Here is a 27047-nt window from a genome sequence, read left to right on the forward strand (position 1 = left end):
CTGCTGCTCCTCCAGTCTTTCCCCTCTCAACCTTCCATCTGCCGACTCTGGGGAGGAGTGCCCACAGGACAAACCCACCTGGACAGGGGACTGGGTTCGTTTTTCATGGCTGAACAGAAAAACTTAGAAAGGAAAAGTTCATTTTGTGTTCATGATTTCAGTGGTTCAGCCCATGGGGCCAACTCCTTCCCTTGGGTCCAGGTGAGGCAGAACACCGTGGGGAAGGGTGTGGCAGAGGAGTGCCGCTCAGCTCACGGGAGCCAGAAGCAGAGGGAGAAAGGGAGCTAGGAGCCGCAGGCCAGAGAACCATTTCAGAGCTCCTGCGAGGGCCAGGCAGCAGACGGTGAGACCCCAGGAATCAGAAGATGCCAGTAACATGAGCATCCACCTAGACAAGCTGCGGCTGCGGACAGCCAGCCTGAGAAGTCTGAGAGAGGCCTCCTGCGGCAGCCCTCAAAGCCCAGGGTCAGGGCTGCCCAAGACCTCTGGAGAGAGCATCTCGCAGCCGCGTGTCCTAGAAGCTGCACACAGATTACGGGACCTGCTTGTCCTGCTGGGTCTCAGTCTCGTTCCGGCGCCACCTTCTTCCTATGCCCCTATTCCTCCCTTCTGGAATGGCGTGTTTACGCGGGGCCTGCACCTTGGATATACCTAACTTGCTTTTGATATTTACACCGCCTGCCCCCAGGGACCCACCTCCTCCAGCCCCATGTCCCCTGCCCACAGCAACCACCCAGTCAGTGCATTCCAAGTAGAGTGGGCCGGTCAGGCTGCCGTTCTCACCACCCCAGGGCTCCACCTCTGAACATTCCTGCACAACAGGCTCTCAGGGACACCTCACATCCGAACCATCCCAGGGACACTGCGGGGCCGACAAAGAGAAGGGCTGCTGTTTCTCCTTTCTTCCAAGCATGTGTCTCAGAGAAGAAAATTCGGTCTCGCCCCTGTGACTGCCCAGAGGGCAGCCTGAGAGGCCGATGCCAGCGCCTGGCGCAGCACTGGGCAACCTAGGCGTCCTCACCCAGTGCAGTCGACCACTGCCCACGCCTGATTTCATGCGCCTGCACACCAAGAACGGTTAACGTTTTTAAATGGTTGGAAGAAACCAAAGGGATAGCATTTCATGACATGAAAGTTGTGAGAATTTCAGGTTTCGGTATCAGTAAATAGATTTTATTGGCACACAGCCACGCCCACTCACTTAAATATTGTCTGGCCACTTTCCCCTACAAGGGCAGAGCAGGATGGCTGGACATACCCTCCTGGCCCTTGAGGGCAGGTTTACTACCAGATCGTCCCCCGTCCCTGGTATCTGCGGGGGTAAAGACATTTCAGGGAGATCTCTGTGCACAAACACAAGGAAAAATGCTAAGGATCCAAAAAGAACCCTCAAGCAATAACTAGTTATGACATTAAATTAAATGTGCAGCAGCCAGGAAACAGGCCCGAGGCTCTCTGAAGAAGCCGCTGCAGTGTCCCACCAGCTGCCTTTCCATCCCCACCCCGTCCAGCAGTCCTACCCTCTGGATCCCGTAAGCTCTGGGCCTGGAGTGTGTGCTGCCTGGCCCTGTCCCCCACTGCACACTGTCCTCCCTGCTTCCCCCGCTGTGCCACCTGATCTGCCCATAACCTGACCCCACGTTCCCCACCAGGCCCTCACCACAGCCCCGGGAGCCCTGCAGCATCTGACCCTCTCCAGTCTCAGAACCATGATCGGAGAAGAGGCTCTGGGGCTGGGGATGAGGGATGAGGCAGCAGTGTAGAGAAGGGGCCAGACCCAGGACAGAGCTGAACCACCAGGTTCTTCAGTCAGGAGAGCCAGGCCCAGCACAGCGGAGAGAGGCTTCAAGGGTCTGAGGTTTAAGAGTTAGCTGACTCTCAAAGCAAGGAAGCAAAGGCCTGTTTCACACAGACGTGAAGTAAACCAAGCAAACGACTACTAAAAATACAGATGATCCCTTTAAAAGGCGATAGGAGCCAGATCTAAAATGTTCTGAAAAGACTCAGATGAAGACAGATTCACAACTGCTACCACAGGAAGCGCTGACCGCCTGCCCTTGAAGACTGAAGTGGGCATGGGACACAGATCCCCGCCCCCAGGTTCAGGTCTTCCCTGTAAAGCACACGAAAACGCACAGGCTGGGGCCTCCCTCGGGCGACTCCTGTGCCAATCCCTGCTCCCCCTCCTTGCTCTCCACCAGTCACACCGGGCAGTGACTGGCTGAAAGCTCTAAATGAGCCTCTTGAAGCCCAGCTCCATCCTATTATGCAGGTAAGCTTGGGAAAGCAACATGAGTCTGCGAAATGACAGTCTCCTCATCTGTGAAATGGGAATGAAAACTGGGTCAACAGCTGCACAGTTCCAAATAACCACACGCCTATGTCGGGGAACAGTAAGTGGCTTAACCGGCACCACTGGACCCAACCCCATTTCTCCTGCCCCCACTGCCCCTCTGCCCAGCCTGAAGTAACAGAAGCCAGACAGGGAGGAAGGTCTTGAATTAGGCAGGTGTCAGGGCCAAGAATAGGGCCTTTTGTTGAGGAGAAGAAGGATGAATGATTGAAAGGATGGAGGGATAGATTGATAGAGGATGGATGGATGAATGGATGGTGGATGATGGATGAACAGATGGATGAAGGATGGATGGTTGAATGGATGGAGGGATAGATTGATAGAGGATGGATGGATGAATGGATGGTGGATGATGGATGAACAGATGGATGAAGGATTGATAGAGGATGGATGGATGGATGGATGGATGAATGGATGGTGGATGGATGGATAGATGAATGGATGATGGGCAGATGAATGGGCAGGTAGATAGGTGAACACCAAGGGAGATTTAGAACTGCACAGGCAGTCAGGGCAAGATGACAAAGGAGGAAGTTAGGGGCAGGTCCAGAGAGAGAACAAAGAGGGTCCCCCAATAAAGTACTCATGGACATGAGCAGGGGACCCAATCAGGTACACTTCCATAACAAACCAATCAATGGCTATTTGGAGGGATGGGTGTGTAGGCAGGTGGATGGATGGGTGGGTGGGTGGATGACAGATGGGGTGACTGTAGCACTCAGAGGGAAGAAGCTGAGGTAAACCAAGAAAGTCCTTGTACAGGCAGGATAGGTACCTGCAGGAAAGTCAGGTAGGTCTCTCATTTCCCAGTGAACTCAGTGACCCACTCTGCACCTTGCTGGGGGAGGAGCAGGAATCTGACAGACAGCAGAGCAAGTGGGCCAACAGAGCAGTTCTAACCCCTGCTGCTGGCAAGGGCAAGACGCGAGAACCTTCCATGAGTTACAAAGACACCAAGAGAGGTAGAAACCTGAGTTTTCCTGATCCCAAGGGTTGCAAGAGGATCCTGGCAGCAAGGACGAGAGGCAGGCCAGCTGCTGTGGGAGCTGAGAAGACCCAGAGAGGGCTAAGTTGGAGCCCACCCTTCATCAGGAAACCAGGGTTCAGAGCAGTCCCCACAATGCTCTGTGTGTCCTGGAGACAGCGACCTCCACGTGCTGCCACCAGCCGTGGGAGGGAGGGCAAGGTCTCTACCCACCTCCTCACAGGCCCCAGATCTGGGGACAAAGAGGCAGCAGAGGAGATAAGGCACAGCCAAGCCCTAGCACGTGGGCTCCAGAGCCTAGGACGCAGAGCTCGCTGAGATCCAGGTTTCGAGCTGGCTTGCTTGCACCAGGCTAGCCTCCACCCACACGCCACCAGCAAGCCCTAGACCTGAGCCATCATCCTTAAGGGACGCGAGGAGTGAGCAGTGTGGGGAGGAAGATCACGCTGCTTCATACCGGTCCCCACTGGGCTCAGATGGTCAATAAACTGCCTACGGTGCATATTATTACTCTAGGTTCTTTGTCTAAAATTCTGTTTATAGCACTTGGAGCGACAGGAAGGAAAGCTGTGAGCCCGGAGAAACGGGCCCACCCAGACTTCAAAGGGGGAAGAAGGGGCCCAGTGCTTCTTCCCAGTGAGCCTGATTCTCGCCCACCAGCAGAACCCCCTCTGGAGACCTGGCCCTGCCCGAGCGCCGCCCGAGGCGGGAGAGCACAACCCACAGCATGCCCGCCACGTGCCCTCTTGCCCTCCCTGGCGCCGCCCAGCGGCTGTCGGCTCACTTCCTCTCCTGGACCCTTCCCCGGATGGGTTTCTAACAGAAGCGCGGGAGCAGCACCCCACCCTCGGCCTGCAGACTGTGCCCTGGGGGAGGGGCCCCAGGAGAGGAAGAGGGGCGCAGCCACGGCTGTCAGTCTGGCACCTTTCTGTCACCACCACAAAATTCATTTTAAATTTAAGAAGTAAAAATTTTAAATGAAAACATGAAAAAGGATTTCTCTTACAATAAACACATCAATGCTCATTTTCCTTATTATTCTACTTTTGGCTATTTTGTATAAAATCTTTAATTAAAGTTTTTCTTTGAAATTGTCATTATCAACCCAGAAGAAAGAAAGGGGGAATAAAAGAACAACACAGCTGTGCAGATATGAAGCACTATTCAGGACTAAATGAACTGGAACGAAATAAGTAGCTCGACTGCTATGTTCTTAGCGTTGGCTCGGTATTCTCAATAGCACAGTCTAACTTGTCACTTTATATCGATTCCATCTGTTTACACTCTGCAGAGTATTGGCTTCCTACCGTGAACATTTCCTATTTACCAGCTGGTAGAGATGAGCCAAACCAGATAGGAAAAAATTAGACCACATTCAGAACCTCATAAACACAGACTTTCAATGCGGCGACATGCGGAAGTGTGGTGGCCGGGCATTGCTCACCTTTAACAAAGGCTTCGCTCCCTGGCACACGCCTCCCTGCTCTGGTGCTCACCCGACAGGCCAAGGGCTGTGCATTTATTCACTGAACATACGCAAACCCTGTCTCCACCAGAAACTGAACAAGCTTACATGAAAAGACACCCAAATGAGGTCTGTGGAAATGGAGAAAAGGGAGCAGGAAAGAAAACAACGGAAGAAGCCCAGAAGTCATCGTTGCCATGACGGGGCAACGAGGGACAGCTGCTGCTACGCACTCCACAGGCCCTGCAAACCTTCCCCACGTTGATTTTCATTTTTAAAACACCAACTTGCAACATATAGCTTCAAGGACTACCACTGAACTTGTAACAGCTGTAAAGAAGCCCCAGTCTACATACCAAGGACTCGAAAAGGCGGCCAGGTGTGAAAGAAACCTTCCTGCCTCCCTGCTTTCTCAGCCAGCCCACATTCCCAGGCACAGGTGAGGAGTGCTGGAGCCCCAAGACCCAGCCCCAGCTCACCTGGGGAGAGCCCCCGACCAGGAGGTGCACATTGAGAAGGTCAAGGGCACCCAGCTCTTTGTTTGAACGTCATGGGAGAAGGTCCTGCTTTGAGAAAGACAAGGTCAGAAGGACTGCCCCAGGGAAGGGGAGTGTCTCTAAGACTGGGCCAATGGGAGTGCCGCCATGTTACTATGGCGCGTCACCAAGATCCGAGTAGGTCACAGGCCACCTAACATGAGAACTAGATCAGAATCATATTAAAAATAGAGAGGGACAGGGCCTGTCATCTACCTCCTCCAGCACGTCCCAGAGTGGCTTTCTTCCAAGTGTGAGTTACTCTGGATGTTGATAAGCACTAAACAAATGTATGGAAAGGCTCTGGAATGTTCCACTTCTCCACAGTGGCTTCCCCTGAGTCCTCATGGTGCCGCATTCACTGAGAGCCTCAGAGAGTAGAACAGCATTGGGAAGATGAGCAAATCCCTGGGGATTAACTGGACGTGGAGGGAGAGGAGTCAAAGCGGAGTCCCCTTTCTAGTGTGGGGACTTGAATGGCTGGGACCAGGAAGGCAGAATATGGCACAGGTTTGGGGAGGAAGATTCCAAGTTCCTTCAGGCACTCCGAGCCGAGGTGCCTCCGTCCTCTCCTTCAGCCCACAGATACTTTTCCCACGGAAAGCAGGAGCTGCTGATGCCCTGCACCTGCCCGTGCCTCCTTGCCTTCTGGCTTGTGTACTCGATGAGCCCCTAGGAGCCCTAGTAAGTGCAAATCCCGTGAACCTAACCTTCACCCAGGCCAGGCTGGAACCCACCATCCCTCACAGCGCCCCCTAGGGGCCCTCCTCTTGTGCCCTGCATTTACTATCCATGTCACTCAACTGACCAGCCCCAGAGCTACACGCTGACCAAGGTGATATGCCAACCAATAAGCCAAATTTTAACCCACTGTAATACACTGCACGCGCCTGTGTCCCACACTGACTTCAAGTTTCTGGAGGACAGGGGTCAGCCTCCCTGTGTCGCCCACACTAGCAGTGCTCAGCTAAAGCAGGCTGATGATGAGAGTAGGAGGGTGACCAGCCACTTCAGAGGCCCAAAAGCAGGTGCCCCAACTCTGGTGATGCCTCATTACGCCACTCATGGCAATCTCCAAATACCTCCTTGCTCAGCGGGTGGCATATGCAGACCTTCTATGTGTCCTCCCTGCCCTGGCCACGGGATTAAGTGAAGCCTCCCAACACCTTCATCTCCTTTACATGCGATCTGTCCTAATCGTCCCTGAAAAACATCAAGTCTCTTCAGAATAGTTCAGAATAGTTGTGGGACTTGCCTCTTCCCCGTGCCCCGCCACCTTCCAAGGCTCCACCTGCACGGCCCTCTCTCGTGCCACGTTGTAACCCTATGAGCGACCCTGCATCTCTTCCCCTACGCCATTCTCAATAGATGGAAACCCCAGCCACAGTCCAGATATAAGCTCCCATCCACCCTTCTCATCAAGCTGTTCCTGCCTGTTCCGAGTGAGAGGAACTGTCCTACCAGACTATTCATCTAACACGTTTGTGTACAAGGCACAAAAGTGACAGCACTGAGTGAGACAGAGAAGGCACCCCCTTCCAGGAAAAATATCCCACTCGTAAACAAGTAAACAAGTCTCACAATGTTCAAAGTATTAAGGAATATATGCAGTGACAGAAGGGAAGTCAAAAATCGTCGGTCTGAGAGCTGTCCCAGGCAGGGCCCCGAGGGCCTGAGGACAGCTGTCCTGTTGTGAACAGACAACCCTGCTCTCACGTGGAATACGGGATGTAAGGGGCACGAGAGGGGACAGGAGACCCAGGTGAGGAGGGACTGAAGAAGCACCCCCAGAGAGGGCAGTGGCTTAGGCTGTCACGGTGGCAGTGTGGGTAGAGAGAAATGGCGGGGTTCCGGGTCCTGTTTAGGATGCAGAGACAGGACATGCAGATGGACATGGCGAGTGGACAAGGAGGGGGTGGTTGGTCTCTGGGTTCTGCTTGAGCCATGGTGCGTGCGAGGCAGCCAGGGCAGCCTTCATCCCCTGGGAGACTCCGGGGTGGGGCAGGAGGACGAGCAGCAGCTACGCCTCGCCCCGGGACACTGGCCTGCCTGGGGCTCCCTCTGCATGCAGCCCACTCGTCCTTCCCCTCTGGAGTTTGCACTACAGGCTGTCATTTAACTCTCCACGTGAGGACGCACGCCCTGTCGCCAAGTCAAACTCCTCCTCATCTCAGGTCACTTCTGTGGCCCGCCACCGTGATGAACTCATTTTCTCTTTATTCTCGCACAGGTCCCAGTGGTTCTGGGGAACCTGCGATGCTGCTTCCCAATTTCACAGAGAAGCAGGCGTCTCAGGGGACACCCACTTCCCGGGGTCACGCAGTGCTGGTCTCAGACGCATGCGCAGGCTGCACCCTGACGCTGCTGTTTCAGACATTTACCACAGTCTTGTGACTGTGCTATTAATCTGCCATATGCAGGGATACGTTATTTAAAAAGAAAAAAGATAAACTTAGTCTGAAATAACTACAAACTCTATAACAGGATCTCTGCTGCAGTTTCCTCATGAAGGCTTTAGTAAATTAATAATAGAGCAACCAAAAATATGTTCTAAGATAGAACTATTTTCAACAAAATTTTTTTTGTAAAATAGCAACTGATTGTTTTGTGATGTGAGATTCTCTAGATCAAAATGTAAGCGCTACTCTTCATTTAGCTGCACAGAGATGCACGGAGAAAAGCTGTGACATTATTAATCACCATCCTGGGTATGATTGATGGGCTTTTGTGCGGGGAGGAAGAAGTGCCTCAGATCCAATCTGTCCCAACAGCTCTGTGATACGCTAACATTTCCTTCAGCTGAGAGGGAGATGTGTCCAAATACCTGCTGCAACAGGTAAGTCATACCGAGTGCACCCATGCAGAGCTGACGAAACTCCAGTTAACCAAGTCTGGAGGCGGCTGAGTCTGGCGGCCTTGTTACCCGGCAGATGGCGCATTCCAGAATCCCTTATGAATGCAGCCCTGCGATGCTGAGATATGCTTAAGAAAGGGTGTGAGTCTAACAGCCATGTCTCTGTTCCCTGATCAGTAATTTTTTAGATTTCTTTTTTGAAAGGAAAGCCACCTCTCCAGGACAATGAATCCACACGTCACTTCTGTCTCTTCGCCATAAGACTATTACAGACCAAGCTAGCGGCTTAGCACCTATAATGATTTACTAACTGCTTCTGACATGACTAAGGCTGCATCTATGGGACTCCAAGGCACCAGGGCAATCCCACGAAGCCTGTGTGGGAGCACTCAGTGCCCGGCAGACTTGCTAGTCACAGCTGGCTGGGTGGACCAGAAGTTCCCCACCCGGACACCCAAGCCTTCCAGCCTCCTTCCTTTTGAGTTCCCAGACCTGGATAGTGACACAGTGTAAGAGCCAATGGCCTGGGGGACTGATATTTTTTATACTTCTTTAACTAATTGTGCATTCCTGAAGTCCAGTCTTCAGTTGAGAACATATGTTCTGTGTTCGGCAGGGGGACGGGACCTTCGTAAATGCAGTGTCCTCGTGAGTGGCACGCTCCCTTTCTTGGCAGTCCCTGCGCAAGGCCTGCCATCAGCACCCCCAGGCAGGATGGACTCCCTTCCTTCACCTCCACCTTCCCCACGTGTTGGAGCTGTCGGATGACAGAACGCCGTCAGCCTGGCAACACGCTGGAGCTTGGTCCCTTTGTTCCCTGGCAGATTCCTCACCTCGGGGATGTGAACAAGCAAAGTCTGAGAAGCTACACTGGCCACCACCCCAGGATGGAGCTGGGGCCCCGCAGAGCGGACAGGTGCGTAGGAGACAAGGAGGGAGCAGGGCAGGGCAGGACGCCAGTGAAAGACAGAAGCTCCCAGGCACCCACTGAAGCCGAGGCTCCCTGGACACAGACATGACCCTGCAGCTGGAACAAATAACTCCTCCCGCTCACGGGCGATAGCGAGGGGATGGCCTGCTCTCTGAGATGGGGAGGGTCTGCCTGTGGGCATGACAAGCTGACACACATGCTGGGTGCACAGTCGGCCTCAAAGTCTTCCCTAAACAGGCCTGGTGGCCCGGCGTCTCAGGCAAGGAGGCGGGAGCCAGGCTGCCAGGCTGGATGCAGCTTCTCCACCTGCCAGTTGTGTGCCTTGGCCACACTCTTGCCTCTTCTCAGTACCCCTGTGCCAACGTGGGATGCTATGGCACCAGCCTTGTGGGCTTCCTTTGGGAATTCAGTGATTTAATACAGCAAAGCCCTTTGAAGAACCAGCAAGTGTTCAATCCATGCTGGCTGCCATTATTACTAGAGTTGGCAGAGTCCAAAGACTTCCATGGTGTCCAAAGGATGAAGTTTCAGTGGCCTAGCAGGCACTGGCTGGCTGACTCAGATGCTGCTGGTGGCTGTCCCAACCCTTTCACCCTCACCCTCTTCTCCTTTCCAACAAAACCCTCCATTTTCCATTTGTTCAGACATCCATCTTCCTTGGTGGCCATGTGCTTCCCACGAGGGAACCCAGCACCACACCAGAGGACAACCAGGGTGGGTCCAGGCTGCTTGCAGCAACCAGTTCCATTGACAGTGACCGGCGTAGCATGGGGCACATCCGGCTGTGAGACACGAGGAGAAGCTTCCCTTGGTTTGTTGTTGTTATTTAATTTAATTTTTTTTAGTTGTCAATGGACCTCTATTTATATGTAGTGCTGAGAATCAAACCCAGTGCCTCACACGTGCCAGGCGAGAGTTCTACCACTGAGCTATAACCCCAGTCCTCCTTATTTTTAAAGAAGGAAAAAATAACACATTGGGGAAAAAATTGACACTGAAGTATCTGCATGTCTCAGTTGGAATGGTGGCAGTCCCTGGGTGACAGGTTAGTCACCCCTGAACCCACACTCCCTCCTGACCCCTTCTCAGGTGAGATGAGAAGTTCATATTGTCAAAGGCAATTCAGCTGAAGCCTCCTGGTTCTCATGGGGAAGGACCTCATGTGACTGCAGCCAGGGCCCTGATGGCAGGTACAGCCTGCACAGGATGGTTTGGCAGAAAGAACTAGCCACACTAATCACAGTGGGTGGAACAAACATTTATGGAGCACCTCCTGTATGCCAGGGGCTCCACTTACATTCTTCTCATTCATTCTTAGAATAACCTGATTGGCAGTTTTTTTTTTTTTAATTCCACCGGAAAGATGAGGAAACTGAGGACTGCAAAGAGCAAGTCCAGAAAGCCACCAGGGTGCCTGACTCTCCCTAGCTCCCTCTTACCCCAGGGCCCTGGGAGCAGATGGAGCAGAGAGCTTCAGAATCAGTCCAGAAGATGCTGGGATGAGGAGCCACCAGGAAGCACAGGGCCAAATTTGTGACCAAAATGAAAAGCAAGGCACAGAGCGAGGGCTAGTGAGGCATGGGCAGCCTGGGGTGACAGCCAGCTGAGTGGAACCAAGGTGCGGAAACCAGAACCAGGACCAGGCAGAGCCTGAAGAGGATGCCCAAGGGCCCAGGCCAGCCCCACGGGAGCAGACTGGTCACAGATGCCGCTCGGCACAGGCCTGAAGACTGACGGGAAGGGGAGGCCATCGACCCTGGCCTGCTCCTCCAACTGAGGACGAGGGGGAGGTGCGGGAAGCCAAGGGTTCGACTGGACCAGGGGCAGTAGTGTGAACTCGCACAGGAGGCTGAGCACCTGAGGGGAGTAGGCACGAAGCTGGCCGCCTGACCTCACGTGCCACACAAGAGCCCCCAGGAACCATGAGCACTGGGGCGTCAATCTGGGGTTCCAACCTCTAGTCACCTATTGGCTCAAGGTCAGTCCACACGTGCTTCAGCAGGTCTGATGCCCCAGATGCAGTAAGCTATGGGCATCTTGCTTCAGTGAGCCCCGCGGACGACCAGCTGAAGTGTCCTTTGGCCTCCAAACCAACCATCAGCCAGCCCTGACAGCAGAGGTGCGAAGAGCACGGCACTTCTGTCTTCCGAGGTCTTCCCGGCTCCACCATGAGTGTGCAGCCGCTGATGCCGACTCTCAGCTGCACACGCAGGCTGCACACGCAGGCCCCCAGGCACACGTGTGGTTGCTGCGTGCGTTGCAGCTGTTCTGTTTGGGGCGTGAGGGTCCTTGCGTTTGTCTCCACTGCCCAGGAACCTGGGCCAAGAAGCATGACAATCACAGGCAGCCTCTCTTCAGGGGCCCAGGTGCTCATCACTGGATGTTTTAAGCCATAACAGCCCTTCAGGGTGGGCACTACTACCTCCACTGACATTAGAGAAACCCACTGACAAGGACTTGCTTAAGACCACCTGGCCAAAAGATGGCAGAGCCCAAGATGGAAACCCAGGTCTGACTATGTCCTGAGCTCAATCTGGTCTGACCCCACCGGCCTGCCCAGAGCCAGCCATAGGTAGAATCAGGGCTGCTGTCTATGCCAGCTAGAACTCCTGGCGGAGGACCCTGGTTGCCCCAGGCTGGGCATTCTCTCTAGTTCCCTCCACGGCCCTCCCCTCACGGGAAGTTGCATGGACACCACATTGGTTTACTCACTCTTCCTCTCGGGAAGGGCTTCAGTGGGGTGGAGGCTAGACTAGAAACGGAATTAAATGAAGGAATGGAGGGCAACGCTGTCCATTGTAGACTTGGTCAGCACAGCCCTATTCTCAGTAACTGACACTCCTGGCCCTGTCCATCCACTCCACCCTGTGCCACCGCATTGCTGACCCACAACAGCATCTGTGCTGCTCTGGTGATGGTCACCACAGTGGACTTTCCCAGGAGTATTTCACGATCAACACGGTTGATGCAGAGACAAAGACAAGACATGTACCAGAAATAATACCAATCATATTACATGTTCCTTACAGAATAATCAACGGGCCTCAGAGGAGGAGGATAGTTATGCCAGGGTTCCTATGACCAACTGTATACCAACCATAATGAAACAGGTTTTTAGGAACACATAATGCTATAAAATTATCATATTAAGATGAATTGTCTGGTGTTACTGGTCCCAGCCAGGGAACTTGAGGCAAACATTTTGTGGATCTCTGGTTATTTTTGATTTTGAAATGTATGAAAGTCTCAGAAGAGTTCAAAAAAGAAAGAAAATTTGTCACATTTCAAACCAACATATTGCATCAAGTAAATTAAACCACGATTCTCAAACTGCTCGTCTAACTGACAGCTCAAATGCATTTTAAAAAGGCGTCTGATTCCAAGCCCCGCTGACATTACCATCTCCTCCCCTCTCTCTGGGCTTGGTGAGACCAAGCCACAATCAGCAAATAGGAGGGAAGCCACATGCTCTCCCTCGACACCCGCCACAGCTCTCGTGGCTAAATTACCCGATACCTAAATACAAGCACTTGGAGTTTGACTGGTTATTTTTACCCTGCTGCTCTTGATTGGCATCTACTGCCAAAAAGCAGTCGTTTTCTCTGTCTAAAGAAAAACCTGCTCAGTTTTATACAAAAACAGAAAAGGCAGCCCTACTCATAAAAATCCAAAGTTAATACAAAAGTAATTAATATTCCAGGACTTCTGCCGGTGTCACTCACGGAAGGAGATGCCATCCGAGGCAGTCAGAGTCGCAGAACGCAAGCTTTCACATCGCTCTTCTAAGATCTAGTCAGTCAGGCAGCTTTGATGTGTGAACTCAGATGACAAGCTGCAGCTCACTCTATCACCTACCGTGGCTAACAGCTGCTGCTGACTAGGGCCGGGGGAAAGCCTTCCAAAAGATCTCTGTTACCTTTTCTCCAACTTGCACTTCAAGTTCTTTAAATGTCCGGCAGCAATTTGTTTCACTCACGCCTCCCCTTAAAAATAGAAACAAAACAAAAAAAATCTTTGTTAAAACATTTTAACCAAATAAATGTTTACATAGGACCTGCAGAGATCAAAACTATAGAGATTTCTAGATCATCTGTTTTAAAGCACTAGGTATTTCTTACGTGTTGCCATCTGCCAGAAGTATGAACTTGGGCAAATTACTCAGCTTCTCTATGCCTCAGTTTCCTTATCTGTAAAATGAAACAGGACCCGTGCTGCTCAGGGGTGTACGAATGAAGCCATTAGGACCGATGAGCACTTACATGCACCAAGCCTCCTCTCATTTTACCCTCACGACAGCTCTTTGGGTTGGGGACCTTCAGCATCCTGACTTGACAGGCCAGGACATTGGGGGTCTCTGTGGACGAGGAGTTATCAAGGTCACATATGGGCAAGCAGAGGCCCCCCTCTTCAGACCCTGCTCCTGCCCCTCTGCTGTTGCACTTGGTCCTGACACACAGGCTTCCCACCCATCCTGGGCACCACTGGCCACTCAGTCACGTGTGCCTGACCCCCCACTCCAACTCCTTCTGCTCCTTATTAACCCTGCACATGTGCATGTCCCATGTATCCACAGCCATTCCAGGGCCTGGAACAGGCTGTGAGGGCTGGGGACAGTGTGAAGGGGACCCAGGCTGTTGCTCTTCCGTTACTTACCCAGTGCCTCCCACACACTGGGCCCTGCAGAGCCCTCCCTACGGGTGACAGCAACAGATGGGAAACAACCAATACCAAATAAAGAGGGAGAGGATAGCAGTATCATTAAGAAAATAAAGGTGGGAGGGGATAAAGTGGAGATGTGGGAAGATGGGCTGACTCTTGGATGGGTGGGCAGCAGAAGGCCTCTCACCGAGTGTCACTTGAATACAAACCCACAAGCTGAGTGGCAATGCTGCTGCCCAGGCAAAGCAAAGGGGTTTGGATGGAGCCCTGGAGCAGGTACCTGGCCAACCAGCTCAGCAATGAGGCCAAGGCGACCAGAGCTGATAAGTAGGGAAGAGGGGCAGAAACCAGCCAGAAAGGGTGGGGGTCCGCTAAGGAATCTGGACTTCAAACTACGGGTAAAGAGAAGCCATGGGAGCATTTTAAGCAGAAATTAACTTCATTAACAGAGGAGGACATCCAAGGCTGGAGGTTAGGCTCTGTGCCCAAGTTACAGAAGGAATGGTCAGTAATCCAAGTCTGATGACACTGTTAAAGGCAATATGTGAATAATATTTTAATAATTCAATAGACATGAAACACTGAAACATACATGTAAGAGCTGAAGAATAAACAAATGCCTGTGCACCTGCCATGCAGCTGAGGGGATGGCTGGCACCAGTACAAGGAACCCCAGCAGGCCTGCACCCCAGCACAGCCGGCGGCCTCCACCACTGGGCAAGGCTGGCTGAGCCCCAGGGCAGTCAACTTCTCCTTCCCTACCACTGTGCCAGCTCCTCCCTACCTAGGCCCACCCTAACCTCTATCCCGGGGTGACTTCAGGAAAAGCCAACCAGCGACTGCCCACGCGGTAGAATGTTGGCTTCCAGATGCTAGTTTTCTCTAGATGGGTACCGAACCACATGTCTTTTTAATACTTTCACTTTTAACCTTTCTATGTGCTTATGTGTGGGTTTTTCTCCTACTGAATCTTTCTGTTTGCTACTGAGTCAGACAATACTCGTCTATTAAGCAGAGCATTTATGATAATTAAATCTTTACGTATTCAAACCTATTTTGCCCAAAATTAATTACACCTATCTTTTGTTCTGTTTTTATAGTATCATTTTTTCCATCTTTTTTTCTTTCAACTTCTTTTACCCTTTTATTAAGTGTATATTTCTGGGGAAAAGCCAATAGTTGAAATTTTAGTAATAGTCTCTGTCTTTTAATTGAATTATTTAACACTTTTACATTTAATGAAATTGTATAATGTACATATGGGTATATATCTGTAAATTTTCTTTGTGTGCTTTATTTATACTACCTGTTCTAGATTGTTCTTTCCTTTCTTACCTTCTTTTAGATTGAGTATTTTCTTTTTTTTTTTCTTTTACAACTAAAACAAAATATATATTTTTTTAAATTTAAAGTTGGTCTAAAAAAGTATCATTTAATTCCACATTTAAAATAAAACACTTGGGGGTTTTCAAGGTGGCAGACTAGAGGGCAGCTGCATTTCATGTTGCTCCAGGACGCAGGATTCAAGAGGAGATAGTGAGAGACTTGGGACCAACTCAAAGCCACCAGGTGAGTCTCTCCCGTTGGGGAGGCGTCCCGGATGGGGTGGTAGCCCCAGAACGCAGGGAACTTTGTGAAGTAGAGTTGCTCGGCAAGACGCCCCTCCCCCCACTGGAGTGGTAAACACGGACCACTGGGATCATCATAGAGGAGGCAGCTCAGCACAGCGCTTGGACTCGGAGCAACCACTGGGGCTCCGGGCAGCTGCCTGATGAGGAGCTGCGTGGCAAGCTGTTTGGACTCAGAGCGATCGCTTCTGAACACTGGGGGGTTGTCCGGAGGAAGAGGAGAAGCGCAGCGGGTCGCTTGGTCTAGGAGTGACTGCATCAGAGCTACAGGCAGTTGCCAGAGGAGGAGCTGCGTGGCGAGCTGTTTGGACTCAGAACGACCGCTTCTGAACACCAGGGGGTTGCCTGGAGGATGAGGAAAAGCTCGGCGGGTTGCTTGGTCTAGGAGTAGCTGCATCAGAGCCACAGGTGGTTGCCAGAGGAGGAGGCAAGTGGTGAGTTGTTTGGACTCAAAGCGACCGCTCCTGAACACCGGTAGCCTGCGTGGAGGAGGAGCGCAGTGGGTCGCTTGGTCTCCGAGCGACCGCTCCTGAACACCCGGGGGGCTACCCCGAGGAGGAGGAGGAACAGGGCGGGTCACTTGGACTCGGAGTGACTGCCTAGGGCTACAGGCGGTTGGCGGGAGGAGGAGATGCGAAGTGAGTTGCTTGGACTCCTAGTGACTGCGTCAGAAACTGGGCAGCTGTCCGGAGGAAGAGGTGTGTGGCGGGTCTCTGGGTCTCGGAGCTATTGTACGGGGCTCCAGGTGGCGGCTCAGAGGAGGGGCCCCATAGCCAGGAGATTAGGTGCAGAGCAGGGTCCCAGGACTGGCTTCTTGGTGGAAGAGCTGCAGAGAGACATGCCTTGCAAGAACAAGGTCCTGGGTTCGATCCCCAGCAATCAAATGGAGCAGAACTTGACTGGGCATTCTGATGACATGGTTCCCTCAAGCAGTCACTAAAAGGAAGTAGAAGATTCATGGCAATGATCCCTGAGCAAAATTTCTCTGCTTCTTCTGGAGGCCCATTCTCCTGCTGACTAAACAGCTTCTCCAACAGAGTTCGCCCTTCCAACTTTAAAATTCTCTGTACTTATTCAGATCTTCTTCTTTCCTCCAAAGTAATTCATCGAGCTAAACTGCTTTTCCTGGTCGCTAAGTTGAGAAACGCCATGGCGGTCGCCTCAGCGCCCACTCCAACCTCCGCCCAACGCACTGCTCCGGCCCCAGTAGCTTCCGCCGCTGCCCGATGCCCTAGATTGAGTATTTTCTAACCATTTCATTTGTTCCCTCCAACTGTTGGGAAGTTATGCATTTTGTTTCTATTTTTTGGAAGTTATCCTAAAAATCACAATGTGTGTATGTAACATTTCAATGTATAATCAGTATTTCAATCTTCCTGCCAGCTAATAAAATGACGATTTTAACTCAGTTTGTCCACTCTGAGCTTACTCTTGTCAGGTATTTTCATTCTAGACATTTTAACACATAAAAATTGTATACCACTTTATACAGCCAATGTGGGCCCACAGTTCGGGCTCTTCACCCCTAAAATCTCAGACCTTCCATCTGGGATCATTTTCCTTTCACCTCAACATATCTCTTAGTCAAAATTTGCAGGAAATTAACTTTCTCAGTTTTTGTCTTCAAATGTATTTAACTCTTAGTCTTTATTTTTAAAAATAGTTCTCAGGCTGGGGATATAGCTCAGTTGGTACAGTGCTTGCCTTGCAAGCACAAGGCCCTGGGTTCAATAACCAGCACCAAAAAAACAAAAACAAAAACAAAAACAAACTTCTTGCCAACTTTTATCATGTCTCTAATCTCCAAAAACTCTAAATAAGTCAAAATAAGTCATCCATATTGAGTTGACTCTGAGAGGCAAAGAAATCCAAGATGCTACAGGGCAGGTTTCTTTCTTCTACTGGATTCCTTTTCTGGTAGTTTCTTCAGCATCTTGATTCTTTGTAGCAAATAGCCTTTTCCTCTGCAAATCCTGCTTCTCTTGATAAAAGGCCTCTCTGCCACCAGCTACCTGTCTAGACTCAGTTTCACATATGCTCTTTTAATCCAGCTCTGCTGCTGCTATTCCCTTTGACGATTTGAAACTTGGGTGGCTGGCCTAGCAAAGGAATGTTGCCCAACATGGTCTTTGTGGGTGAATTCACAATTATCAGGTTCTTTAGCAAGTTCTTTAGAACTCTGTGGTGAATCTTCTCATGCAGTGCTCAGAAAGCCTCTTTAAGACTTTTAAGCTCTGTATTGATTGTGTTACACAGGGAAGACTTAAGTTATTCTTCATGGAATTATCATTGTGCCAAGTGTCCCATGGATGACTAACATGCAGAGGTCACCTTCTTCATCCCAAGTGTAAAAATGTTCTACATGTCCATCAGAAGCAAATCTCAAAGATTAAACCTCGAAGGATAAATTTGCTCATTTGTCCTTTGATAATTTCTTGGGTGTTTCTGAGGGCAGGAATGATAACCCTAACCATTATCACAGATAGCACGAGGTCCTGTGTGCTGGATACAATGATAGTCCCACATTTGCACTTATCAGCTCTCATACACTCAGAGGCATAGACTGTTTGAAAAATATTACTTCTAGAAGCAAAATGCCTTTAATCTTCATCTTGCTTCTAACTCAGTCCACTGCCATCTACTCAGGAGTTTCTTCAATATGGTGACTTTCACGCATGGCCAGTTCTGGAAAGGCTGAGGTGGCCAGAGTGGAAGGGATGGCATACCACTTCCGGGTGGTGTTCATTCTTTGTTGCCGACCACATCAAGTTTTGGCCAGTATAAAATGTGACCTCACCAGCTGTGTTTCCAGAAGGGAAGTGCTATGATCAGAATAAGTCCCACCACCATAAATTCAGGAAATTTGAGCTGCAACTCTGTCAATTGTCCCAGAATTCAGGCCCTGTGTAGTGACTTCATAATTCAGTGACTAAAGAGGTTGCTCCTCATTTTTAGAGTTGGTATAACAAAATTACACAAGATCTGGTTGAAAAGCTCTGGTTTGAACACAGTAGGCAAAGATGTCAGATGCCTCTATCTTTCCCAAGCACAGATGCTTCTCAACTTACAATGAGGTTATGTCCCATTAAATCCCACTGTAGGTTAAAATAGCACGAGTCAGAAACACATTTAATACAGTGCACCTGACTTGCCCGACACCACGATCGGAGAGTACAGAACACTGCAGAGTATAAACTTTACCCTTGCGATCTCTGACTGACTGCAGCTGAGGTTCCCTATTGCCCAGCATCGTGAGAGAGGATAATACTGCATATGTCTGGCCCAGGAAAAGGTCAGGATTCCAAACGTGAAGTGTGATTTCTACTGAAAACATGGTTTTCATACCAGCACAAAGCTGAAAAATTGTAAGTCAAAGCATCCTAAGTCAGGAACTGTCTGCACTCTGATCTCAGTAGATGAGCATACACTGTGGCAAGAAAAGGAGAGGGTCCCAGGGGATCCCACAAGAAAAACTTGCTTTTATTCTTGCAAATATAGTATTATTCCAGCATGTCAAAGAAATTCTCCCACCGTCCACAGCTTTCACTGTCCCCACTGAAGAGTCAGTGTCAGACCGCCACTCCTACCAAGTCACTCCAGTCTTTCTTCTCACCGACTTTAATGTTCTCTCTTTATGTTCTGCAGTTTCACCATGATGTATCTAAAGGGACATTTTTTTTTTTTTTTTTACTTATGTGACTCGAGATTCTCAGTCATTATCTTTTCAAATATAATTCCTGCCTTATTTGTTTCTCTTTTATTGCTATGATTTGAATGTGCCCCTCCAAATTCAGGTGCTGCCAGTGTGGCAGTGTTAAGAAGCAGGGCCTTTAAGAGGCGACTGGGCCAGGAGGGCTCCTCCCTCGTGAATGGGATTAGGTGCCTGATCCAGGAAGCTGGTCCTCTCTTTCCCTTCTGCCTTCCTCCATGTGAAGATGGAACTGGTGCCTTTATCTTGGACTTTCTGGCCTCCAGAATTGTGAGAAACAAATTTCTGTTCTTCTAAATTACCTGATCTTAGTATTCTGTTAGAGAAGAACAAATTAAACTAAGATAGATATCTTTCTGGAAATCCAATTAGAAGTATATTAGGGGGCTGGGGCTGTAGCTCAGTGGTAGAGTGATTCTCAGTACCACATAAAAAATAAATAAAGATATGGTGTCCATCTCAACGAAGAATACTTTTTAAAAAAGAAGTATATAAGGACTCTTCCTATCTTCCATGTCCCTCATACCTGAAGGTCCTTGGAGTCACATTTTGTATCTCCTTTTCTCTGTGATACTCTCTGGGTAACTTCTTCAGATTATTGTCCACTCCACAAATGCTCTTTTCAGCTGTGTTTAGACCACTATTTTCACTCCACTCATCCACTGAATTTTATATCTATAATTATACTTTCATTGTCAAAAGTCCCATTTTATACCTCTTTGAATCTTTGTTTTATTGCTTATTCACATTTCGAATTCATTCTTTTATTTCTTTAAACACATTAAAATTGTAGTTCTAGATTTTATATCTAATAGTTCTAATATTTCAAGAATCTGGAGATCTTATTCTACTGATTATTTTATCTGTTGGTCAGCAGTCCTCATTCTTTGTCTCTCCATGTTTTTCAGATATTTTGTGTGATCTATTGTTACTTGACACTTTTCAGAAACTCTTTAGGAGCTGAGGTGAAGATGTATTCTTCTGCAGAAGGGCACACCCAGTGTATGATCACTTTTAAATGAACTTCTGGTCTTGAACTTTCCAAACTACACATTAATTGAAACACAAATGTGCATGAACCTAACAATTAAATTAAACTTCTTTCCTATTCACTCAATACCAGTATTGAAACATGTAGGTTTGGCTGTGTACCCTTGTTTCCTTGTTATGATTTATCTGTACACAGTGTGCAGATGTCCCAACTTCAGGTGCAATGTCCTACATTCAGTTCCTCCACCTGGGGCAACCCCATAGGCTAGGTCTCCTGTCTTCTTCCCTTCAAGTGACCCACAAAATGAAGCATGTGAATTCAACATGATTTGGATAATACCCTCTGGAAAAGCTAGCTATATAGGGTGCTTCCTTCTCTGGATTCCAAATTTCACTTCATTTTGGTCTCTGAGGAGTATTTGCTTTCTTTTTTTGGCTCAGTCATTCATTAAAATGTATGTATTTGTCTCTTAATTGTTTTCAGTGGAAATGTTATTCCTGCTAGAAGCCATCATGTTACTAGAAAAAGAAGTCGCCAGCACACTACAGTAATGTAGCCACATCAATGTTTACAGCAGCTCAGTTCACAATAACTAGATGTGGAACCAACATAGATGCCCTTCAATAGATGAATGAATAAAGAAACTGTGGTATATATACCCAATGGACTATTTTTCAACCATAAAGAAGAATAAAATTATGGCATTTGCAGGTAAATGGATGGAGTTGGAGAATACTGTGCTGAGTGAAATAAGTCAATTCCAAAAAACCAAAGACTGAATGTTTTCTCTGATAAGTGGATGATGATATGTAACGGGGAAGAAGAATGGAGGAAATTTGGATGGTGTAGAGGGAAATGAGGGGGGGAGGGGGTGGGGGAAGGAAAGATAGTGGAATGAGACAGACATCATTACCCTATGTATGTGTATGATTACACGAATGGTATGAATCTACATCATGTACAACCATGGAAATGAAAATTTGTACCCCATTTGTGTACAATGAATCAAAATACTATCTATAAAAATAAAAATAAATAAAATTTTAAAAAGAGAAGTCTGTTCACTGTGTTGTATCACTTCCAACATTTAGAGAATTAAACTCCATAAATTTCAGAAATCTTCAAACTTAGTTTAAATATTTAGCCTTTGATGTTTAAATAAGTAACTTATGATTTCTATTCATCTCAAATCAATTACTCCACTAAGGTTCCACAATAAAAGACAAAAAGTAATAAACAGCAAAACAACTGCTTTCTGTTTTTCTAGATGTTTAGCTTTTCCAACAAAGGCTACTCAGATTAGATTACAGGTCAAGGGCAAGAATATGTAGTCTATAAAATAAGCAGCCTTCTTTTGGACAAGATTGGAAGTTATCCTAGTTCCCCACTTACTGAGCATTAGCTAAACATTCTAGGTTATGGGGTATGCCTTAGTAAATTTTCTGTCGCTATAACAGAGTACTGGAGATTGAAATATTTATAAAGATAAGAGGTTTATTTTGGCTCCCTGTTCTAAGAGCAGGAAAGTCCAAGGGGGCCTTTCAATTTGGCCCTCTAGTGAAGGCTTCGTGCTGCTTCAACTCATGGCAGAAAGCGGAAGAGCAGGAGGTGCATGCGGAGGAGAGAGCCCAGGGGTGCCCTTGCTTGTAACAGCCGCTCTTGGTGGTAACTAATCTAGTCCCATGTGAGCAAGAGTAAGAACTCGCTCACCTGCCAACACGTTGTCCTTTCCTGGGGCTCTGCCCCGTGCCCCAGACACCTTCCAGCAGGCCCGCATAGAGGAGAGCACACAGAGCTCCTGCACACCAACCGTGGGGGACAACCTGGAACCTCGGCAGAGAGGACGACGCCCAATCATCCCAACTAGAGCGGCTGCACTCACTTTTTTAAAAATTGTGATTTTAAAAAACACATAACGAAATTTACCATCTTAACCATTTTTAGTGCACAAATCAGTAGGATTAAGTACGTTCACATTGTTGAGCAAGAGACCTCTGGGAGCTTTCATCTGCTAAATTAAAGCCCCTGCTGCACAAACCCTCTGCACTGTGACAGGTTCAACCACGAAAGCTACGCAGGCAACATGCAAGTCTGCCAACATTTCAGGGTCAAACTCCATCTTATAATTGTTCATGCAACTCCTGTGAAAAAGTGAGACTTATTGGTTCAGAAGATGGTTAGCGACTGCTTTCACTAAAACAGTATTTCCTGAAGTACACACAAGGTGCAGAGAAATCTACAGCTGATGGGGGGGGTTAAAGTGCATATTCCAGCCCCTCACTCTGCAAATAAAGCAAGAGTCCCCACTTCCGTGGAAGCAGTTCATACAAGGATCTTTCTTTTAATATCCCTTTTCTAGCCACCAAAACACGACTGCTTTTAGTGACCAGCATCAAAAATGTACAGAGTCCAGCAAATTTTAAATTTGACATCCTAATATTAAAATTAAAATCATTATTTTCAAATCTAAAATACACCATATGCAAAATATTACCTGATTTTAATTTTGTTTACATTTTATTATAGTATCATGGCTCTAAGTTTGAAATATACCCTGCAGAGCTGGAATCTTCTCTAAATGAACCCTCCGTGTGGATTTGTCCCGAGCTTCTCTATGGATGAGCGCCACCCACCCATCTTCTGCGTGGGCGTGGGCATCTGGGAGAGGACCTGCTCCCCGTCTGTGCCTGGCTCTTACTCACCACTGCGGATTTCACGTGAGGGAGCGCAGCACTCACCTCCTTATGATGTTTATGTTCAGGTCAATCCCGCCAAACCTGGAGAGGAATTCAAGGTATGGCACAGTGCCAGAGCTCGTGAGCGGGATCTAGGTGCAGAAAGGACAATGACAGCAGTGAGGGGGGCGGCCCAGGGGAGGATGGCAGCAGTGTCTAAACACGGCTTTCCTGCCGCCAGTTGGTGCCGCTGACTACAAGTCAGCAAGTTATCCACAAAGTTATACAAACTTTAAATCTAGCTAAACCAAAAATTTAGCCTAAAATAAAAAATAAAATATTTGTGGAATTTTTTTTCCATGCTTGTAGGATTATGTCAAGATGAACCCCAACACTATGTATACATAACCATAATGCACTAATACAAAAGAAAAAAAAATAAAATCAGCAGAACTATATCTTGAGATATATATTAGAAGCTGAGGTGAGAGCACCATTTTATACTCCGAGGGTCATGTGAATGTTCTGTAAACTCATGGCATGTGAAGGCACAAAACGTCAGTTTTTAAGTTAAGAATTCCATCAAGAACACTGTTGGGCCAAAGAGGTAAAAGATCTCTATAGTGAAAACTTCAAAACATTGAAGAAAGAAATTGCAGAATTAATATTGTCAAAATGGTCATACTACCCAAAGTGCTATACAGATTCAATGAAATTCCAATTAAAATCCCAATGATGTACCTTATAGAAATAGAGCAAGAAATCATGAAATTCATCTGGAAGAATAAGAAACCCAGAATAGCTAAAGCAATCCTTAGCAGGAAGAATGGAACAGGGGGTATCGCAATACCAGAACTTCAACTATACTACAAAGCAATAGTAACAAAACGGCATGGTATTGGCACCAAAACAGACAGGTAGATCAATGGTACAGAATAGAGGACATGGACACAAACCCAAATAAATACAATTTTCTCATACCAGACAAAGGGACCAAAAATATGCAATGGAGAAAAGATAGCCTCTTCAACAAATGGTGCTAGGAAAACTGGAAATCCATATGCAACAGAATGAAACTAAAACCCTATCTCTCACCCTGCACAAAAACCAACTCACAATGGATCAACGACCTTGAAATCAGATCAGAGACCCTGCATCTTACAGAAGAAAAGTAGGTCCAAATCTTCACCTTGTTGGCTTAGGATCAGACTTCCTTAACAGGACTCCCATAGCACAAGAAATAAAAGCAAGAATCAATAACTGGGATAGATTCAAACTAAATAGCTTTCTCTCAGCAAAAGAAACTATCAGCAATGCGAAGAGAGAGCCTACAGAGTGGGAGAATATCTTTGCCACTCATACTTCAGATAGAGCACTAATTTCCAGAATATAAAAAGAACTCAAAAAACTCCACACCGAGAATACAAATAACCCAGTCAACAAATGGGCTAAGGATATAAACAGACGCTTTACAGAAGAAGATCTACAAGCAATCAACAAATATATGAAAAAATGTTCACCATCTTTAGTAATAAGAGAAATGCAAATCAAAACTACACTAAGATTCCATCTCACCCCAATTAGAATGGTGATTATCAAGAATACAAGCAACAATAGGTGTTGGAGAGGATGTGGGGAAAAAGGTACACTCAAACATTTCTGGTGGGGCTGCAAATTAGTGCAGCCACTCTGGAAAGCAGTGTGGAGATTCCTTAGAAAACTTGGAATGAACCCACCATTTGACCCAGCTATCCCACTCCTCGGCCTATACCCAAAGGACTTAAAATCAGCATACTACAGAGATACAGCCACATCAATGTTCATAACTGCTCAATTCACAATAGCCAGACTGTGGAACCAACCTAGATGTCCTTCAATTGATGAATGGATAAAGAAACTGTGGTATATATATATACAATGGAATATTACTCAGCTATAAAGAATAATAAAATTATGGCATTTGCAGGCAAATGGATGAAATTGGAGAATATCATGCTAAGTGAGATAAGCCAATCTCAAAAAAACCAAAGGACAAATGATCTTGCTGATAAGTGGATGATGACACATAATGGGGGCTGGGAGGGGGGCAAGAATGGCAGAAGGAGGGACTGTATAGAGGGAAAAGAGGGGTGGGAGGGGCGGGGGGAAGGAAAAAAATAACAGAATGAATCAAATATCATTACTCTATGTAAATGTACGATTACACAAATGGTATGCCGTTACTCCATGTACAAACAGAAACGACATGTATCCCATTTGTTTATAATAAAATAAATTTAAAAAAAAAAGAACACTGTTGGGTCATGTGGGTCAATATGAACTATACAGATTAAATAAAGGTTTGATCTCAATGTTTAATTTACTGAAGTTGATAACTACTGTGATTATGTAAGAAAATAGTTATTTTTAGGAAACAGACTGAAGGATTCGGGAGTGAAGAGCTGGGATAAGCATCTTCCTTTCAAATATTTGGTTTTTTAGAAAAGGTGTCACTCATAGCTCGTGTGTGCTGAGCCTGCAGTTTGCGTACACCACTTGCACGCACAGAGCTAATGAGCACCCATAGGAGACACCATGGGGTTAGGCAGCCACGACAGGGAAGCCCAAGTGAAGGGGACGTGTGTATTGGTGACTGGTGTCACGTGGGTGCTATTGTACTTCGCTGGAAGTTCAAAATTATTTCTAAATAAAAAATTAATTTATAAATGAGAACAATTCAAAAAGCACTGGGTCTCAAATTTAAGCAAAGTGTATAATCAACATAAATATATTGTATTACACTCCACACAGATGCGCAAAGCACAGTGTCCCACAGAGCTGGATGGGTCCCAAGCTTGCACCTTTCAGTCAGGGGCTTGCCTGGCCTCTCAGTGCCAGCCTTGAGGCCTGGTGTGATCATCTCAGGTCCCCCAGTGGATAAATTCCTCTTTATTATTTGAAACTGGGAAATGAGAACAGAGGGGCACTGGCTCACAGGTGACTTCTGTAGAAGGCATTTCCTAGAAAGGACGTCCAAGACGCCTATTTCGGAGAGTGCATTTTTTGGTAGATATTGTTTTGAGTAAACACATTGAAGTTTCCCTAATAGTACAGAAGAAGGGCAGAAATGCACGGAACGCGTAGTTCAAGGTCGGACGTTCTTGTGGTAAAGCCATGAGTGCATGAGGGAGGGAAGACACTCACATTACTGGGCTCACAGTCCAAACTCAGGCGGGATTTTCAACAGCCCTAAAACCAGCTTCAAAGGTGGTGTCACTCTCTACGTTTCGAGACATCCCTATGTGGCACCACCATTAAAAGCCAGAGATCTGTGAATCCAGAGACTGAGTGACCCACTACACTCACCATCATCCTGCAGTGAACAACCACCAAAGGAGTCCAGCTTTCCTCACATTTTGCAGCAATCCTAACATGGCAGATACATTTTTGCCTTGATTGATCTCCAAAGCTCAGTCCCTTGGACAACCAAAGAATCCAGTCCAAAAGGGAAGGCTCTGCCCTCCGCTCATCTTTTCAGTATTTATGGATCTGTTACAAATGTTCAATAACCAAAACTATCCCAAGGTGAACTGCTGCAGACAAACTCCTAGACTGGGGCTGGGGCCAGGGTGGGGAAATCTACACCCACCATATTGCTAAGTATCCTCAGAGACAACTTCTTCTGACCTGACAAAACCCCTGGGCCCAGAAGAGAACTTGGTTTTGCCTCTCTGGAATCCATTTGCCAATTCAACTTGGTTAAAAATAGTCCATGTTAATACTCAGCTGAAGGCCACGTTTTTGTACTACTCTTAATGGAAACTAAAGTTCCAGGCAGACTGCTGGCAGAGCCTCCTCAATCGTCTCACTGACAAGAAAACATTCCTGACATGGGTCATGAAATACAATCAGAGCCAAAGTAAATCAGACTATAACCGGAAAACTGCTTTTTAATTTTAAGGGTAAATTCCCATGAAATCTTTTATTATTTTGCAAGTTTCCAGTTGGGCTTCCATTAACCTCTGAGGAAATCAGATTGTGTCACCATAGGGTTAGTCATAAACAGAGCTGGAGAAGTGACCGGGCAGCCAGGGGCAGAGCAGCCGCCAGCACACCACACTCCACGCTGGGCCTCCTCCCGCCCCACAGGCCCAGGGGCCCAGCTCTAGCAGAGCATGTCGAGCACTGGGGAGGGACTACCAAGATCTGCTCTTTAGAAAGTCGTTCAAGTCTTCCGTTCTCAGTGACTTCTTTTAGAAACAGATGTAGCTTTTGAAAACAG

The 27047-nt window shown here is 47.7% G+C and overlaps 1 protein-coding gene across 3 annotated transcripts in view; it reads right to left on the reverse strand.

Annotated features, from left to right (window-relative positions):
* The window catches only part of Efcab6 (EF-hand calcium binding domain 6), a 218837-nt gene that overhangs the window by 160959 nt on the left and 30831 nt on the right, over positions 1-27047 (reverse strand). For all 3 annotated transcript variants that reach the window (XM_047549258.1, XM_047549257.1, XM_047549259.1), the window contains 2 exons: positions 22850-22938; positions 13041-13107 (listed from right to left, as the gene is read on the reverse strand). In XM_047549258.1, coding sequence (XP_047405214.1) covers positions 13041-13107; positions 22850-22938 — 156 coding nt within the window. The remainder of the gene's footprint in view (positions 1-13040; positions 13108-22849; positions 22939-27047) is intronic.

Source organism: Sciurus carolinensis, chromosome 4 (genome assembly GCF_902686445.1).
Source record: "Sciurus carolinensis chromosome 4, mSciCar1.2, whole genome shotgun sequence".
NCBI lineage: Eukaryota > Metazoa > Chordata > Mammalia > Rodentia > Sciuridae > Sciurus > Sciurus carolinensis.